Genomic DNA, 20,672 nt, shown 5'->3' on the forward strand with positions numbered 1-20,672 from the left:
CTGCTTGTGACTTGTCAGTCACAGCAGGATACAATTTCTCCTGCATTAAATTGTGGAAAAAACGTGGCAAGAGAAACAATAGGGATGACTAGCAGGTATACTGACTTATTTATATTTACTCAATAGTTGTTGTATGGAAGTTCATAATGAACTTCTGACTTAAAATGATAGTTGATGAAATAAGGGTATGTGTGTACTTGCTGCTGTTGTTTAACAGTAGCTTTTTGAAGCACATGGACAACATCAATAAAAGTAAGCAGGGAAAAAAAAAAAGGCCAATATCTCTCTCCAGTTCTATACTTTGTGTTTCAAGTGGATGGATAATCTAAACCCTACTAGTGCAATGCTTGAAAACACAGTCATGCATTTTATTACAGCAAGAAGCATGTAAGTCCAGAAACTATTCTTCTGAAGTGACAGGTCTGGTGTGGTGAAGGAAGCACTGAAAACATACAAGTAGAGAGACAGCAAAGCAAACAAAACACCACCACAAACCCCACCAGAGTCAGTCCTTTAGGGACTATTAAACTGATAGCTCAGCTCTAACTGTTGAGTTTATATAGCTTTTGGAGAGATCTAAGATAATCCTGGATTAAACAAACATTTAAATATTTTACCCTTCATGAAAACAGTAAAATATAAAGATAGTGGAACAGGAGCCAGAGTAACAGGCTTACTGAAAAGGTAACTAGCAAAGGGAAAAACAACCCATTCAAAGTCTGATTCTGCCATCAAGGTCCCTGTTATATGATGCACTTAACTCAGAAGGAAAGGTGTGACTGTACTTAAACCAGCTCTTTTGTAACTGCTTGGGTAACAGTGCTTAAGGTGCAGTGCTGTGATTTGGAACAGACTAACCACATGTTTACATGAAGTGTGGCCTGCTTATAGAAATATCCTGAATAAAGAGAGCAAGGAGAGTCCGAAAGTGTATGCTTACTTTATTCCTCCGGGGATGAGGAACATATGCAGCCTTTTACTCCACTAAAATTAACAATGCTATTTTCCATCACAGAGAGATGTGTTTTAGGCAGCACTGAAGGACTCCGTAATTGTTTTAAAAAACAAAAGAAAACAAAAAGGAGAAATAGAAGAAACCAGTACAAAATAAAGAGGAAAGGCTGAAATGAATTTTATTTTGCAACACAGAAGAATTAAGAAGGAAAGTGTACTGAAATAAAAAGCACTGAAGGAAAATAAGGAAAACCAACAATTTAATGTACTGCAATTATTTATTCCACTATTGCCTTTTCCCATGACATTTTATTGATGATGTTTCATGGATCATCAATAAAGTAACACTATAAAAAGCCCTAGAATCTTACTTCCTTCTGGTGTTTGTGCTAGATTGATAGTAACTAGTTCATGACAACGGGGCAACCAGTTCAGCTTGAAGACTTGATGCAAGAGCAAGGGGAGGGAAAAATAATTAAAAAAGAAAGATTAGTAATATTGTGTTAAGTTTGAAAGGAACATCAAGTAAAACAAATAAATAATTAGTTTAAGGCTAACAGTATTTTCAAAGCAAATGGACTGCTTCTGTTACTAAGAAGATAGGGCATTTGACAGCTAGTAAGACAGCGAGGCATTCAGCTTCCAAACAATAAAAGGTGAGAGTTAATATTACACTAATGAGCCACAAGCATACTGCTGGCTTGTTTTTTATTAATACTAATAAATGAGCTCATAATACTGATCAGAAGTGTTTGTTTTTTCTCCACACATCTCACAAAAGAATTTCAGGTGACAAGTACTATGATACATATGGTAGAAACAAACAGCTGTGGCCACAAAGATGTTTTGTTAACTGATGATTAATATATTCAGGAAGCAATCACACTATTCATTAGTAAAAGTTTACAAACATTAAAAAGTGCATAACATTTGAAACCAACAACAACACAAAAATATATATTATATATATACTATATATAAAGAAAGTGACATCACCTCCTGTTAATAAAAGAAAACTAATCTTCTGACTTTGTGATTGGTGCTTATGTGATTGCCATGGTTTACTACTCAGTCACTCTCTTTACTCACCTTAGTCACACAGAGGTGTGGCTGCCCATTTTGCTTCATATATGGTCTTGTCTATTGGGGCAGGATGGGGGGAGGACATCAATCAGCATAGCTACCGCAAAATAGGTTATTAATTTGTAGATGTTTCAAGTAGTCTACTGGATGGACAAGCTATTCTGGTATTTCAAAGAAGGTTCAGGACTGTCATTTTGGAATAAATGAAATGGGAAAAATCAAGTCTTTTGGGTGCTAGATGCCAAGTCTCTCACTTCTATTTCCTTCCAGCCAAAAGACTGCTGAGGCAGCTTCTAGCACTTGGCTGTAAACCGGTGCATCAGTAACAGGCTACCGGCTCTGCAAACTCAACAGCCTGATCAACTGAGGCAAAGGCAAGGAATAGAAAAAATATTCTCCCTAGGTGAATCCAGCCCATGATCCACAAGATGGCCTATCCTGCAATCTAAAACTTATTCCAGAATACATAATTGGCAATAACCAATGCCAGTTATTTTCCTGTGTGTAAACAAGGCCCATTCTTAACATGTGAACCAGGAAAATCTCTAGCACCACGGAATCTGTTTGAATTTTAACCTATATAAGGCTATAAATGTATTCTTAAAACTACCTTAACAATAAAATATTTGGACTAACGTTTTAAAAAAATATCTCAGAGAAAGATTAAGAAATTGGGAATAAAATTAGAAAAATGGGGAAGAAGAACATAAAATACTCAAATTTGAGTCTCTGATAAGCAACTAGCTACAGGCAAGTGCCAAAACTGTACCAAAGACACAAAACACGCTGAAGTATTCACATTAACATATCATTCTGAAGGCTCATCTAGTAACAAATTAGAGGGATGCTGAATCATTTCAGTTTAGGCATAATCAATTTAGCAGTTGACGTTTTAAATCTATCATGTGCACATCACCACATTATGCAAAATCCCAGCCCTTTCAAAACGCGTGGTAGAAAAATTCACAGTAACAGAAATATCCTTCATAAGCAGTTGAGAAGGGGCAGTGTGGAGCATCTAAGTCATACAATACAAAAACCATTGTAAATAACAGAGCTGTAAAACAGACGCAAAGTTCTAAAAACAGTGCTTTCTTTACAGTTCTTTTAATGGGTGAACACTTTGGCCAGAGAATTTTAAACTCTGAGGATCACACAAGCCTTTTCTTAAGATGCACAATTAGATCCTCTGATATTTCACAGGCCATTTGCTACAAGATTTACCTGTTCTACTTTCTAAAAGTGTTCCCATCAAGTAGTCATTATGAAGGGATCCATCTGATGACACTATCCCAAAAAAATCAACACATGTTCAACCATTGCTAATGACAGAGGTAGAGAAAATTCTGTCTTCTGCCACAGCCTGCACCCCCATTTTTAGCATTGTGTTGAGTGGGTTCCAGCAGTGAAGACACATGCACTTTCTTTTCCACCAGCTTGCTCATGGAAACAAATTTGTTCCAGCATACTCTTGTAGTCTGAAAACATCCACCAGCTGCTTCAGTCGGTCAAAGTCGGATGTCAGCTTTCTTGCTTTGCTGCCTCTCCTTGGGCCTCCCCAGTTTGCTCACTTGGATTTCGTTGTGCATCTCCTTCTCCTTCTATAACAGACAAGAAAAGGATGAGTGATCCACCCTAAAACAAGGAGGTCATCCTCCCAGAACCCCAGCTGTTCAGCCACCAGTCTCAAAAACAAAGTAAAGAGAAACTGAAATCTTGCATTAAATATAAAACCTTTTACTAAGATAGCCATACTCTGCATCTCAAGAGAGACCTTCAAAAACAAATTCCTAGCTGAAATCACCACTATCATTTTAAGTACAGACCTAAAGTAGCCATAAGAATTTAACAAAAAAGTAGAGTATTTTTGACAATTTCTTCATAATGATCTTATGACAATATAAGAGAAAAAAGCCTCATTACACCAAGTCTGAACAGAGTTTACTATAAAGAGACACAACTTCAGCAAAAGCAATAATTTATTAAAGCTGCTTGCTCTGGGTGTCCATTTTCAGTACCATACCCCAGTGTTCAGTCCAGCTGTCTCGCTGCAAACCACAGAACCATGTGAGGAACAGAAAGCAGTGGCACATGAACAGACAACCCATGAAGCCTGCCTAAAGAAGGTTAAGTAGTGCACTGAAAATGTTCTATTAGTACCTATATGCAAAACACTGTATTTCACTTAACGGTTAAAGACCTAACAGGTTCAGGAAGGTGCAAGTGAGACAGAAGTTCCCAAACACTGGGCCTATTAGCTATAGGTACATAATAAGAAATAGAATTAGGTAAGAAATAATGTTAAGTCATAAGTTGTCTCTTGTATCTTGCAAGGATTCAGAGTAATTTTTACTGAACTGGCTTGATGTAGTTAACAGAACAAGATTCCACAGACTAAGTTATAAAGGGATTTAACCAGATGCAGTAGTGCCTCTGACATGTAATTGACAGATCTTTAGAATATAATTGGAGTTCTCAATAGAAAATGTTTATCGTTTCCCTATTTTAGATCACACTGTACCTCTGCACCACAAACACCTTCTCTCTTCTATATAGAAGAAATGGCACATTGCTAATGAAAAAATAAGAAGTTCAAAGAACACTGAAAAGGATCAGATGTGGCATCTGTGTTTTCTGCACGTACTAAGTATCGAGGTGGCAAAATGCCTCAAAAGGTATTGACAATTATCATACAACTTTTCATCAGGTTGAATTTTATAAACTGATTAACCTGTTAAACACTGAGGTTTGTTCTGGTCATTATGGATTGAGTAATAAATAAAAATCTGTTTTGCAAGGCACTTTCCCAGCAAATTCTTTCTGAGTTTTACCTCTGACAAGGATTCCATCAGGAATGGATCTACATACAATTATTTCCTATTGGATGGAAATCCCTTTTGCCCAGGTTGTCCAAGCACTTTCTACAAAGCCTACTACATTTTTTCTGATAGTGCAAATGCTCAGATGGGTGGAACCTGATTTTTTTTTTTTATTCCTTTTTTACCTGCTCCGTACTCCATACTACTGACAAGTCTCTAATATACTCTCTGGGTGAGTCAAGGTTTCCGGCAAAGTATTTATGTTTAAAAGAAAAAACATCCTGGACAGAAAGCATTTCATTAGATGTTAAACATAGTGCACAAAGATTCAGAGAAGGAGCACTAAGATTCTAATATATCATTTCTTGAAAGATTTTCTCACCTCACTGAAAAACTCACTAGTCTAAATCCATTTAATGTATAATACACCGTCTTACAGACTTTGCCTTTCTGCTGGCAAAGCTTTCCTATCAAAGGCCTTAAAATACATTTGCAGAAATAATTTTGCTTACGAGTTACAAGAATCTCCAAGTTGCCTAAGCACACTCTTGAACTACTCTTCCTTCAAATCCTGATAGCTATAAGCTCTTAAGAGCTGCAATTCTTGCACAGCCTTTTTGAAACCAACAGATAGTATTACAGAACCCCAAACCAAATAATATACTGTAAGTCATAATACAGTTGTGTGAATTGGTAGGCTAGCAAGTTACTAGTTCTGCTAACGTGCAGCTTTTAACTCATTTTTCTTCCTGTAACATTACTGACTTTTCAGTGTCTACCAGTGTTCCCAATGCTTACACTTGAAACATTTCTACCGTGAACTAAAATTACTTTCAATCACTAATATTTATGATCAGTCCTTCATTCCAAGGTCTCTGTGACTTCAAACACCTTCATTATCCCTAGGATTCTGCAGATGATTTGACCATCACAACTTTCACAGGGAAGTTTCCTTTCCACTTCTGCACTAAATCTCTGTTCTAGGGCATGTCTGCAGACACCCTGAAAACCAGCAATTTGTTTTAGAGCTTAGTCTTGGGGAGACTGGTCCTCCTTCTTCACTGTACTTTTCCGTTACTACTTTCATTACTTCACAATAATCTGAATATGAAGTTTCTTGGAATTGCATTGGTTACCTTGAAAGAGCTTTGAGCAGGAGAGCTACCAGCTGATTTCCCTGCTAAAATCTTTCTTTTGCCTTCTGCCTTATGATATCTGTTGGTGTTTTCTACTTAACAGATGTACACACTATTGCTTTTACTGAATTTAGAGAAAACGCCTTGACAATGAGTACATGGTATCTGTGTTTTGAAGTTTAGTAAATATGGCCATGCCATACATATTAGCAGGTTGTTTGCTTATTATGGACAAAGAACACTGGAACAGTTGTTTTGACGGGAGAGTATAATACAATAATTACAGGTATTACACATAATTATGCAGTAAATTCTTGATTGGCATCAGTTTATCAATGAGGAGATTAACCAGTACTCCAGGTATAAAATAGTGCATGACAGAAAATATGTGGTCTTTAAGCAAGGCCTCACTGCCTAGTGCTGATCAAAGCTGCTCCTATTCTTTACAGGAAATGTATCTGCAGGCTTTTCAAAGTGAATGTACTAAATATGCTTGGGTAGTTAATTTACATATGTTTCATAATAACCTTTTTTTTTTTTAATCTGCATTACCCTACTCTCCCATTACTCCATGTAGTTGAAAGCAAATGTACTCGCACTTTTACAAGAGAAGACATATAGCTGTAATAAGAGACAAAAAAATTGAAACTTGATGTCTACATTTGTATCACTAGATAGCACTTAGCATATATTGTTTGACATACAACTTGAAAGAAGTAAGACACAACCCCCAGACATGTTTTCCTCTTAATCCTGTCAGGTGAGAGGCATATACACATCCCACAAGCAGTTGTATATTCTAAACTGGAATATGGGATGCAAAATATTTTGTAGCCTCTGTTTGGTATGGAGGGACGTGATGGGATAATGCACTACTACAAATGATAATACAACACGCTTTCCAATATTTGTGGTTCAGAGGCTTTTATTCAGCACCCAGGTGTACTAACGATACAACCTTTAACTATATTTTCACTGTTTCCGATTCAAATTGCATAACCTCCTGAAGCAGCATGCAGGCATTTTTGTGCATCTACTACCTAAGGTAACTTTATGAGCAACTCTGTACATTTTTCTGCAATAATTACCCATGCTGCGAAAGAGGTCTCCAAGAAAAACTCATCTCCTTACTTATATATTAAAAATGAAGCTAACAGTTACTTAAGCCATTATCATCAGTACAGAGCTAACAGCACACACAAAATGCATACCAACACATTACAGGCACAAAGTCTCATTGTTTTTATATCTCACGAAAGTACATGGTTCTGGCTTACAATCACTCCAGCAGCTTAACTTAAAAATAGGGATTGCTTGTGTCTGCTAAATGTACAAGATCAAAAACAATTTTGATAAATGCACATCTGAGACTGAAGAAAACTGAAGCAAGAAGGTTGGCATTATGCATTTCAAATGCCACCTACTTTCTATTTTTCCAACATTTTACACTTATCCCCACATTAAAATAAATAGACACACCTACACACATACTAATAAAGCTTTTCTTTTTTAATAGGAAAAATAAAATAAAATAAAGGCTTGTCCCAGCTAGAATTGCATGCATCTAGGAGCTACAGGCCCCAAAGTGGTAACTGCAGAAAGAATAACTTAATATGTACATTAGTCTTAAAGCCAAAAAAAATACTGCCCTCCAAACAGTACTATAGCCACCCATCTGACTGTCCAGCAATGACAATGCCCCTCAGAACTTCTGCTGTTGTCTCTCTCTGAGAAGCACATGTGCACAAACCTGTCAGCTGCCTATCAGCAGTTTGTTCTTTGCCACTATTTTGGTTTGCATGGCAAGGTTTTGGCAGCAGGATAGCTGCAGGGGTGGCTTCTGTGAGAAGCTGCCAGGGGCTTCCCCTACATCACACAGGACCAATGCCAGTAGCTCCTAGATGGAACTGTCACTGGCCAAGGCTGAGCCCATTAGTGATGGTGGGATAACTAATTTAAGAAGGGGGAAAAAAGTTACTGTGCAAGAGCAGTTGCAGCTGGAGAGAGGAGTAAGAATACATGAGAGAACCAGCTCTGCAGACACCAGGGCCAGTGTAGGAGTAGGGGAGGAGGTGCTCCCAGCAGCAGAGCAGAGATTCCCCTACAGCCCATGGTAAGGCAGACTGTTCCCCTGCCTATGGAGCAGGTTTGCTGGCAGGACTTGTGACCACACAGGGGATCCACACTGGTGCAGTTCGTGAAGAACTGCAGCCTGTGGGAAGGATTCGTGTTGAAAAAGTTCATGAAGAACTGTCTCCTGTGGGAGGACTCCATGCTGGAGCAGAGGGAAAGTGTGAGGAGTCATCCTTCTGAGGAGGAAGGAGCAACAGAGATGAAGTATGATGAACTGACCACAGCTGCTACTTCCCTGCACCACTTGGGGGAAAGAGGTAGAGAATATCAGGAGTGAAGTTGAGCCTGGGAAGAAGGGTGAGGGGAAAGTGTTTTAAGATTTAGTTTTATTTCTTATGGCCCTACTCTGATTTGATTTGGCAGTAGATTAAATTTATTTCCCCCAAGTTGAATGTTTTGCCTGTGAGGGTTATTGGCAAGTGATCTCTTCTTGTCCTTATCTCAACCCATGAACTTTTTGTTATATTTTCTCTCCCCTGTCCAGCTGAGGAGATTGACAGAGCAGCTTTGGTGGGCACTAGGCATCCAGCCAGGATCAACCCACCATAACCACATTAGTTTTCTTCTGCTATTATTAAAGTAAGCATAAGATGTCTTTCCTAAGATCTGAAAAGAGCTTTCAAATAGATGTAAGATGCATTCATTAACCCCCACCCACATAACATGAAAATAATTGCACAGCCATATTACTATTTTTATATCATTTTCCTTTAAGGCCCTTCAGCATACACTGTTCCTCCTTCCTGTCAGCTGAGGGTACACAACCAGCTAAAAATTTTGGTAATATCAAACATGAAAAAGGGTTTAGGGTTGCATTAGTACTAATCACCTTAAAAGAAGGACAAAGGATCAGCAGAAAGGGGAATAAGACAATTTACCCAGGAACAGAGATCCAAGTAAGACAAGCAACAATTCAGTGCTATTGCTCTGTCCTTTGGCAGCTGAAAACAAAATCAGTCTATGCAATAACCTTTCAAGCAGATATATGGCTTCTCCCAAAGGCTTCAAATCAGACAGCTTCCACTGAAGGATATTATGAAGTGTTGGGTCTTAATAAAAACTTCCTTATACTCAATTTTCCATGAAATTTATCCTTATGAGGACGACTCTAATACTAGGCACTCACTGCAGAATTACTTTTTTTTAGTCATATGTTGTACTTGCAAATAGCCTCCCTTCCCAGTTATCAAATCTGAGCTTCTTACTGCAGGCAGCCCCTGCTGATTAGAAAAAAAAATGTTGCAAAATTACATTTGTAATTTTACTTTTAAATAAATATAATCAAAGACCAAGATGTACTCACCTGTTTTGTTTATATCAAGCTCTGATAACTTTAAGGCTAGTTCACTAGAGTTCCCACCCGGAGAGGACACAAGTATGTCATGTAATGCATTTCTTCTACCTGTTCTTCCTGAAGCAATGAAGTCTGCATATGTAGATTCCACATCAGTCATTGCTAACAAATATCCACATAGCAGTACCTGGATCAAAGGAAAAAAAAAAAAGACAGAATTTCTACCACCAGAAAAACACATGACATTATGGAATACGAATAGAAAACTAAAGGGTTCTCATTGTGCAGTAGATTGGGTAAACAATAAGCAGCAAAAGATGTCCCAGCCTCAAAATTTGGAGAAATCAAAGAAACAGAGTAGAAAGCAAACAATGTGTGTGGATTTTTATGCAACCTGTATTCAACAGTATTTTAAACAGTTTTTCATACTTCATAATGTGCTAGTGAGTACTTTATAAAAGCCAATGACCTCAGCAACATAATTTCTTTATAGAGCTGTCTCTGCTTTTAATATTAGCTGAAAAGTAGGAGGTAGGTAGGGGGTGGAACAAAGTTCTTTTCTGCACAAAAAGCAGAGCGTAAGGAGTAATAAAGTACAAATCAATGATACTTTTGCACGCAGAACACTGTTCTCATACACAGGCACAGCTTTGTTTTGTGTATTTTCCTTTCTGCTAGTATGATTAGTTTTGGCATTGTATATAGACCTCTTCAGACTCAACTACGTTATCCTGGTGTGGTAGTTGCACCAAAGCAAATCAATGCATTACCATAACATCACTGAAATGAATGAAGACAAGCTAACAGAGCAAGCAGAACAGCTAAACTGTAATGCACAGGTTACAAAGCAGGATTCTGTAAGCTACATATAAACTTGGAACTTACTTTCACTGTAAAATAAATATTTCTCATGTTTTTAACGGAATAACATAACAACGTGCGTTAATGTAAGATTTGCCAAAGATACAAGAAAAACCCTATTTCAGCCTCAGTAAGAGAACTGTTTGAATCCCTGCTGGAGTCTGCTATAGATCTAACCTGTTCAGGCTTTTTTTAATTTTTCTTAATTTATAGAATTATAACCAGAGACCAAGGGGTGGAGAGCCAGTTTCTCTCAGTGTTCACACTGCTTTTTCTCTGGTTGCATTAATACTCATCTAAGGCTTCCTGCAAAAATCTAGACTACCCTGGCTCAAATGTAGCTTCCCTCATGTTTTGTGTTTGGATGTAGTAGAGGAATCAGGGGAACCTTTTCCTAGAGCACTACTCCAAATAAAAGAACCACTAGTGAACCACAAAACAAAACCAGCACCCCCACAGTTGCATGCTTCCTTCATTTCTAAGCAGTAATTGTGTGGTTTTGAATACTGCAGAGAGAGGACATGGCCGTAAGGGCAGCATTGCACAGCTGCATGCAGTGAGAGGCTTTAGCTATTACTACTGAAGTTTCACATTTGCATAGAGTGTACAAATCTTTTTAATCAGTTCCTAGTGCTATTGCTGGGCACTGAATAAGCTCCTAAAGTCAGCAAAAACACTAACAGCAGGAAGAGATACAAGTTTCTCTAAAAAAACCAAACCAACCAACAAAACCCCAAAAAAACCACAACTTAATTTTTTTTATAAACATATTTATCTTGAAAACAAATGCACAAAAAGACAACAGGCAACTCTTCCCTATCCATACACCTCTCAAATAACTTCACAAATCCTGTCCATTCTTCATCCTTATTCTAGTCCTTCCCTCCTGTCGTGGTTTACACCCAGCCACACAGCTCGTTCACTCACTCCGCCCCTTGCTCCCCCAGCTCCTGGAGAGCTGTGGAGGAGAATCAAAAGAATGTAGCTCCCACAGGTTGAGATAAGAACAGTTTAATAACTAAGGTATAACACAAATCACTACTGCTACCACCAATAATAATGATAAAGGAAATAACAAGTGAAGAGAATACACCTCACCACCCGCTGACCAATAACTCACCCCACCCTGCCTGACCGAACCCCCCGAGCCCTTGCCCTTCCAGGCAACTCTTGGTTACATCCTGGGCATGATGTGCTGTGGTATGGAATACCTCATTGGCTAGCCTGGGTCAGGTGTCCTGTCTCTCCTTCCTCCCGGCCTCCCCTCCTCCCTGACAGAGCATGAGGCTCAGAAAGTCTTTGGCCAGAGTAAACATTTAAGCAGTAACTAAAACCATCAGTGCTATCAGCACCATTCCCAGACGAAAAGTCAAAACACAGTGCTGCACCAGCTACCAAGAAGGAGAAAACATGACTGCTGCTGAACCCAGGACACCTCCCCAGCTTCAACTAGCTGTATGAGGATGCACATAATGATGTATCTGAAAAGCCAAGAAAAGGGTTCTACAACATATTTTATTTAGTTTAAATGTAACTATACCAAGTATCATTGTATGACTGACAGACTTAAGTTCATTCCTATCAAGCTTTGGTGTCCCATGCCAAATACTGAATAGCTGACAGGACAATTCTACGAACAACCACTATGAACCAGAAAATTGTTTAAATTCCTTCACACGAACCAAAAAACAACCCACAAAACCTAACAAACACCTAGGGCATGGAAAGAGATCAGTATCAACTGAAAATCTGCCTGACACACATAAAATAGCATAGCGCATCTCAATTAAAAAATGCTTTCATGAGCATGACAGCATGTACGTTTCTCCCCATGAAGTGCCCTCTTCTTGAAACTCTGCAGGAATATTGAAGCAAATGAGGAATGAGAAGCCTACCATTTGTTCTTTGCCCAAGGTGATACATCACAATGCCAACCATGTAGTAATGAAGCATATAGCTTGCAAAGGTGAAGAGAAAGAGCAAGGACAGTCATGATAAGGTAAGAAAACAGCACAAGTTTTTCAGACTTATCTGACCTGTTCACTGAAGTGTAACATCCAGCAACACCAGAAAATAAAAGATTCTTTGTGAAAATTCCATGAGTTACATTTGTTCATGCCTGTTATTGCAACTGGCCTGTAGAAAAGTGCAAAACCTCAAAAAAAAAAAAAAGTATAGGCTTGGATTTTTTCATTAGTGTGGCCCCAGCCCAAAGTCATCATAGCTATCACACCTGTAAAGACGTTAGTTCTATCACAGCTCAGAAAAAAAATGCCAGAGAAGAATAATCTTTTGCTACTTTGGTGGCTGCATATTAGCGCATCAGGAACCAAATAAGCACAGAAGACTAGGCTGAGGTAGGACAGACTATAAGGCTGTGAGGCTGGCAAAGTAAACAATGTTGTACTCTGTGAGCAACTCCCTGGACTATACAGGTTGCACTGCACAGAATACCCTTCTGTAAGATTATATCGTTCTTGAAACATTCCATAACACACAGAGAAAACACCAGGGAAATCTCAAGCTTATTTAATTTTAGCTATGAAACAAGCTATAAAGCCATAGGAAAATGTGCTTGTGGAGAACTATTTAAAATCTTCATTTTCCATAGGCTAAATATGGCATTACTATAACAACAATCTGATCAAAAAAGAATGTTACCAAACATACATTTATTAACACTTCCAAGTCTTCCCATCTGCATCTTCTTCTAAATATCAAACACCATTCTATTCTGTATTGGCATTATCTTCAGACATTACTGCATAACCATGGAACTTCCCTGATACCACCCAAGAGCTCCCCTTCCAATGAATGGCTCAGTGCCCAGCAGGCTGTACTTATTCACTGAACCAGTCATTAAGGAATTACCATTCACTCAAAAACCTTTTTTTTTTCCCTTCAGTCTCTCTGGAAGGAATGGAATTCCCTATTAATCCTGTGAAACGTAATTTAAATTGCTTAACTAATTAGATTAACAGATATTCCTGTGTTAAGAATTGGGGTCACAGTCTCTCTAGTTCTACTAAATCATTTTATTTAGTTATTTTTTAAGTTGCAAAACCAGTACTCTGCTCTACGGTATTCAGCTGAAACAAGAAAGCTGCAAACCTCATTGTTTCTGCCAACTGAACCAGCAAAGCAGTTCTGTGAGCATAAAGACCAATGAAACCTGCTGTTGTAGGATTGGATTCCTTGGTAACTGATCAGATACTATCCCCTCTTACATCTCTCCCAGCTGTGCTTTGTCTTCCTCCCCCACATAGAGTCAACTTTAGGCTGGTAATGAGTAGAGTTTGCAATACAGGCCTGTGTATTTTCATATGGCATCTTTCCTCAGCTTCTTAGTTTCATAACTCCTAGAAATGTAGGGGTATCAGACTTCCACCTCTTTTGCCTCCCAACTCCTTCCTCCCAAAGAAAGCTGTGCTGAAAATTATTGGAAAGCATTTAAAGAATTATGAAGGATGAGTAAGGTAGGTAGGCATAGTTGCTATCTTAGATTTTAGCCAGTGTAGCAAGACATCTCTGAATTATTAATGAATATTCTGGATAACATACTGCTACACCTGCAAAAGGTCTACTTCTATATCCTATGCAAATGAATAGATTTTACAGGTAAGCATCATAAGGAGCAGAATTAATATCCAGAGAATGCAGGAGAAGAAAAGAGGGATGACAAGAACCATGTAATTTATTATGTACAGAATAAATCAGTATTTGTGCTTTCAGAAAGTTCCCAGAATGCTTCTTGATCTCCACAATTTCTGTGCTAAATTTCCTATTTCCATGGTATACATAACAGATCATAACCCCAACTTTCTGAACTGTCAAAATTTCTACAGCTGTTTTCCTCTTTCTGTGTAGTTTGGTTTTATTGAAAGTACTCTTAAAATAAACCCCTAAAAAGTAAGTGATGACTTCACAAATGAAAACCCAATTTGACTGTGTTCCATAATCATTCAGTGAAGCCAGGTGTTATAGTACCATTGTCCTTGAGAGTCTGGAAGTGAGAGTACATAAGTTATGTTGCCATACCAGCATGAATTAAAAGTAGTGCTGTTTAAGGGACTGTTTAGCCTGTTTAAGGGACTAGCTACTTAAAAGAAACCCAAATGCCTTTGAAATACCCTCATTAAAAGGTATTTATCATTTTACAAGGAAGACAGAATAAGAATGGGCCCTGGACTTGTCTATGGGATTTGGCGATCACAGGAGAGCTGCCATTTTCCTGGTAACCTGCAGTGTAAGACTGTGAGGTACTGCCCCTCAACATCTACTCCCCTTCTTCTCCATATATGCTTAATGGTGGCATTGAATACAGAATTTTTTAAAATAAAACTCTCCTAGGCTTTGGCTCCTAAACGTTATATCACGATCAGCACATTATTTAAATATAATTACCTATATTCAGCTTTCATAAGGGAAGGAAAAAAAAAAGAGAACTTGTCATTTAATAGCATGTCTGTTTTAGGGAAGGTGTGTAATTATGCTTTTAAAATAAACTTCGATTCCATGTGTAGCCTTGGCTTAGAGACAGGGCTCTTTCCAGCGAGGCAAGAGCTCAATTCCACAGCAGCCTGTTCCTAGATTCCTACCTCATGCATGCATAGTCTGCTGTGTTGAAAGCAGAAACACAGTAACAATTTAACAAAGGGGTATTTTTCCACAGGAAATGGTATCTGTTGTGCTTTACAACAGTACCGCTTTTGCACAGACACAGATAAGAAGAAAATAGCATTCACTCTTGAAAACCAATTAAAGGAAATGTAAATGTCCATGCCAACCAGTGAGCTGGACAGTATTTTAATTTGCACTTTGAAAATCCCATATGTAGTTTTGTCTGCCTGATGTTTCTTAAGTGACAGCTTCTACAAAATAGTGATATAGAACAGGTCACTTACCTTTTTGACAGTTAATATATTTGTTTTAGGTGAATCTAGTACATGAAGTACTCCTAGTACTAATAAGATCTTAACGGAAATTAGAAGCCAATTCAACTGGTTAAAAGAAGAACAAATTAGCATCCGAGATTTATTCTTTTTTAACTAGAAAAAAATTAAGAAGCTGTTTTAAATTGCATTAAAAAAGCACTGAAGTTGGATATCCTTCAGCTTATAGCCTGTACAACGATCATTTGCTAAGACAGGTTTTCCTTCTGCATTATCTAAATTATATTTTACTTAAAGAGATCTACAGAACTAAAAGCCAAGTAGTTAAATTGTTACTGTGTCCTTGCTCAGGCAAATTCAATTATGCCCATGGCCGTGAGGATTTGGTTTCTTATCTACAACTTAATTTCAGTTCACAAATTCAGTTTTATCTTCCAGTATGGCATAAAACTGGGCACTAACATAACATCAGTAAATAAAACAAACAAACAAAACCAACCAACCCAAACAACAACAAAAACACCTAAAAAAACCCCCACCTAATCAATGAGGCAATACTACAGAAACTGTGGCTCTTTGGAAAAATACAACACAGAATTAGTCATTCCCACTGATCACTAGTGAGATTATTGGCAGTAATTATAAACACTAAGTGTTTTGATATTTTGAAATGAATACCAGGAGGAAACAAATCACAACATTTAAGTATCCACATGTGCACTCTGTTAGGCAATGAAAGAGACTACCATCTCTAGTCACTGCTTGACCTAAAGAGAATGGCAAACAAAATGTGCTTTCAAAGAGGCATCTATTGCCGTGTGACTTTTTTGGCTGCAGCAAGTGAACAGACCTCTTGGCTTCTGAAAGAAAGAAGGAAGTTAAAGCATCACTTTTCAGGATGCTCCAATACGCTCTATGAACAACTAAATCCATTGCTATAGCACATCATAACCATAATGATGGATTAGGCCATCAAGCAAGATGGAAGCTATCAAGCTTCTCATGTGACACACAACTAGCAGTACTGCTGAGCATTCCCATATCCCTCTAAGTTGTGGGGAGGCTGATGTCACAGGTTTCTGGGAAGATGAAGGTGAGTATGCAGCACTGCAGTTTGTTTAGAAAGGTATGATGCTCTAACCCAAAGAGCAAGGTTTACACAAAACTGAACAAGCACAGTGTTTTGCTCAAAAGGGACGGTTTCAGCCTTTTGAGGAAAGTCTGGGACCTCTATAAGGCATCCAGCAGCATGCCTTTTCAAGCAGAGAGATTTCAGAGAGGCAAGCCTTCAGATGAGTATCAAGACACAAAATACACCCCTCGATAGGAAAGAATTCTCCCTCAACTGCTGAGTTACTGGAAAAGCCCAGTCTATTGAGGATTCACAACGGACCAACAGCTTAGGAATGCTCTTATGTAAAGAGAAGAGACTTTCTGCAGAAATGTAAAGTAGATGTCTACTTAGCATCAGGATGTTTAGAAAAGGTGAAGTTGCTCATGAGGCATCTTCCTATCTTTCTAACCCTGCCCTTAATTCAGGATTTATGCTATAAGCAAGTTCATTCTCTCAGGCACTTCCATCAACAAGCACGAGCCTGCACAGCCAGCACTTTAAAGGTATTGATCAACACAATATTCATTAGAAAACATAGTTGAGTCTCTCATATCTATTCTTTATAGAACTAATGAGCACTATAGAGGCTATTTTTGTAAAGTCTCCTCTATTCACTGCGACATACACTACCATTTATATGGCTTTATGTGGAAAAAAAGGAACAAAACACTTAACGGTCATAAGTAGCCTACAAGTGTTCTGGGCCAAACTGTTAGGAGCCACTGTAATCCTTACAGACAACTTTCAGCTGAAAAAACCCTTACACATTTAGCCAGTTTGTGACTGATGTTCTGACAGCAAAACAGTTCCCTGAATTACTTGCAGACTATATTGTAAACAATCAGTGGTACAAAGGCAATAATGTGGAAACCACTCAGATAAAGGGTTTTCTACAAAGCATATCTCCAATTTTTGGCAGAAGATTAATGCTATGAAAGGGGGCACTGGACTAATTTTAAATGCCTTTGTACACATACATAGGTAGTACCTATAAGAGGCGATTCATCTGATCCATATTGAGCATTAATTATAGAATGAATGCAACTAGCACCTTCAATGTGCTTACCTCTTCCTACTGAACTGAAAAAAAAAACACCTAGAGAGTGAGCAGAGATCTTTATTATACATGAATTAATTTAGGTGATAGCCTACTCCAGATGACCTAAAAGGATTCTGGTCCATTACCTTCTTAAATTTAGCATATATAAAATACTTATCCAGACAAGATCTCTTCCCCACAATGTCTTTTCTCCCCCCTTGCAGATATACATCTTGGTAGGTATTGCTTTACTGGTACTAAAGCTGTTGAGGTTAAAACAAAACAAACAAACAAAAAAACCCCAAAAAACAGCCCCAAAACAAAACAAACAAAAAAAAAAAAACCCTCAATTTTCATAAAAAATGAAACAAGAAATGGCACACAGACAGTATGTACACTGCTGGGTACTTTCCAGTTAAATGGGAACAATAGTGTATCTTAAAAAATAGTTCCGTGGTGCAAGGCAACCCCCACTCATTTATAAGTGCTGAAATACTCAGATGGACTATAGATTTGAAAAGCTAAACATCCCTAAGTAATTAATTTTAGTTACTGCAATTCCTGACAGCAAACCATGAAACTAACATCAAGATTCATGATCTTTAGCTAGTTACAAGCCAAGAAATTTAGACCATCTCTTCCATATTAATATATGCCAAATCTGATACAAAGCTTTGTTATGCTCGAGTAAGAACCAATGTGAGCCTTGTTCTTCATAATTTTAAAACGTCAGTAAAGGTAATGGTTAACAAGAAGATATTAGCTAGCACTGCAAAGATTTATCCATATATGTGCTGGGGTGGGGAAACACAGCAGAATTCCAAAACCACAATATGGGTGTGAAGAATCAGATTTCACATGGGGAAACATCATTCAAAAGGGTCCTGTATCTGGAGCACAAGACCTGCAAGAAAAAAAGCAGATGGAGATGGGGAGGAAGCAACAATCTCCTTAGAGAACTCAGAGTTCAGTCAGAGAAACCAATTAAGCCCATACTTCTAATGGGCGATACTGTCTACTGTAGTGGAATCCTCTAGCTGCTCTACCAAGAGGTAGCAAGTGGGCTAACTTGACCCAGGGACTTCACACAGGGCCACCGATTTGAACAAGTTTGGCTCACTGCAAAGACATTTTATGTGAAAGGTGGGAAAGCCTCAGACACCTTACAATGTAAAGATCAAACCTGGTCAGGTGCTTAACAATATTATATACTAATTCTTCATATGGTATCTTTGTATTTACTAGTCACTAAAAAGGCTGCTATAACATTGTAGAGCCTATTTACTAAGAAAGCAGATATCCTCCTGGAGGACTTAATTTCAACTATTTTAATTTTCCATCACTGGAACACAGCATTTCCACTGGTTACTGCTGAATCAAGATCTAACAGAATTATGGTGCATACTTTGTTTCCAGGCAATACTCATATCATACCCATGTTCCTCTGAAATTGCAATGCATGAGGTTGTCTTAAAGACCTTTCTTCTTAACTCACTGAAAGAGACTTGTCTTAATAGTTATCCTTCCTATTACACTACTCCAATTCCCAAACTAAAGTTTTCATTTTGCAATGTTCAGCATTCTGACAATCTGATATGTTTACAGCATCTCCAACTGCAGTTTGTAGATAACAAAAGCATTTCAAAGGGAAAGCACAAAGTCAGAAGAGCAAAAAGAAAATGTCTAGATAACAGTATCATCGCAGCACTTAAAACTTAGGCTATACGTTAGCCTGTGTGGACAGGGAGATGCTGCAGCATTTTCCAAAGGTTTCTTCCAGACCTACTTGCTAAGATTCTTCAGCACTTCAGTACAACGTGTATTCTAGCTATCAAGTATTCAACATACCTAAATGCTCCACAATTTAGCTATCCTTAAACTGTTAGTGTTTAAAAAACCAACATCGCGTTCCAAGACCCTTTCCTCAAATCTTTAAGACACTTTATGTTACTGGACAGATGCACCATTTGTTGTATTACAGGGCTTTTCAGCAGTTTCTGGTGGAGTAGCTTTAACTGTCTGCATGTGACTGCCTTTTAAAAATCATGCAGTCATGACTCATCACGAAAGTACGTCTCGCAGCATCCAGAACAGAGGAGCTTGAAATTATTAGTTTCTTCTTCGGCAGTGGCAAAAGCAGTAGTGGAAGGCCAGGATTTGACTTTTTTTGATAGCAATATCAGACACACCTGTATGTAAGCAAGTATTAAATATTGGTTCCTATGTTTGCTTTTAATAATCAATTATCTCTTGCAAAACCAGAGCTGCTATAGTATAATATGCTTCTGTTAAAATTTCATACTTCACATGCAAGCTTGAAGTTTGCCAAGAATATACCAATGACACCATATTTTTCAGTACTTGCTAAGATGAATACCACTGGGCCAGACTGGAGTCAAGTGAACATAAGACAAGCAGCTTTTTAATAATGTAAATACTTGAACATCTTTGTGCCACAATATATTAGTAGTTAATTCAAGGTGTATTTGATCAACTTCTTAGCTTGTCAATAATATTTTTTTTTTTCTCCTGTGGCAGTCATTTAACATGTTCTTTACATTTGAATTAGTTTTTCCAGCCACCAGACATTCTGTCTTTTAATTACGATACAGAAGTTTAAAAAAAAGAAAATAGTACCACAATCTGGCTGACAGAATTTCAGGTTTTGTAACTTAAAAGCAGTTCCATTTATTACACTTCACATAATAAAATAACATTTTATATTGTATATTATTTTATTTTGTTAGTCTCAGCTGTACATTTTTCAAGGTTTCCGTTATTTTTGCATTCTGTTCCCATGTGTACACTGACTACTTTAGAGTCTAAGGACTGCCTGGCTCTGTTGCTATGCAACAGCATAGCCTACTTACAGATTCCTGAAATAATTGTCTCAAATGGGCTTTTTTTAGACTTGTTTCCAGCAGGAATACTTTACTGTTTCTTTATAATGGACTGCTGATATTATTACCACAATATTAGACCATGGTCACCTGGGAAGTTTTGGTAGCTGCCTAAGATGACAAAAAAACAATGCCACTGCTTGAAAAATCCAGAACATAACTCCTGCATTAGCACACGGAAGTAAATATGTCTAATATTGCTGTAGGTTTGCCAGATGTTCTGCAGGTGTATGAGAGCTACATATTTAAAAGGGGGGGGGGGGAAATCTTATTTGCTGTTTATTTCATTCAAGGGGGAAAAAAATATCTTTTTAATGTAGAATATGCTACCAGTCAAAAAAAAAATAAACCCTCTTTATATGAGGTCTATTATAAATTTAACCAGCTCAACGTAAGGAACATATATGCAAATATTCCATGCTGCAACTCATTGTAAAATAAGCTGAT

At 37.9% G+C, this 20,672-nt stretch overlaps 1 protein-coding gene across 1 annotated transcript in view; it reads right to left on the bottom strand.

Annotated features, from left to right (window-relative positions):
• Positions 1–1,111: 1,111 nt before the first annotated feature.
• Positions 1,112–20,672, bottom strand: part of PKIA (cAMP-dependent protein kinase inhibitor alpha) — a 46,198-nt gene continuing 26,637 nt past the window's right edge. The window contains exons 2-3 of the mRNA XM_005150820.3: positions 9,429–9,606; positions 1,112–3,638 (exon numbers count right to left, since the gene is read on the bottom strand). Coding sequence (XP_005150877.1) covers positions 3,559–3,638; positions 9,429–9,579 — 231 coding nt within the window. The 5' untranslated portion in view covers positions 9,580–9,606 and the 3' untranslated portion in view covers positions 1,112–3,558. The remainder of the gene's footprint in view (positions 3,639–9,428; positions 9,607–20,672) is intronic.

Source organism: Melopsittacus undulatus, chromosome 1 (assembly GCF_012275295.1).
Source record: "Melopsittacus undulatus isolate bMelUnd1 chromosome 1, bMelUnd1.mat.Z, whole genome shotgun sequence".
Lineage (NCBI taxonomy): Eukaryota > Metazoa > Chordata > Aves > Psittaciformes > Psittaculidae > Melopsittacus > Melopsittacus undulatus.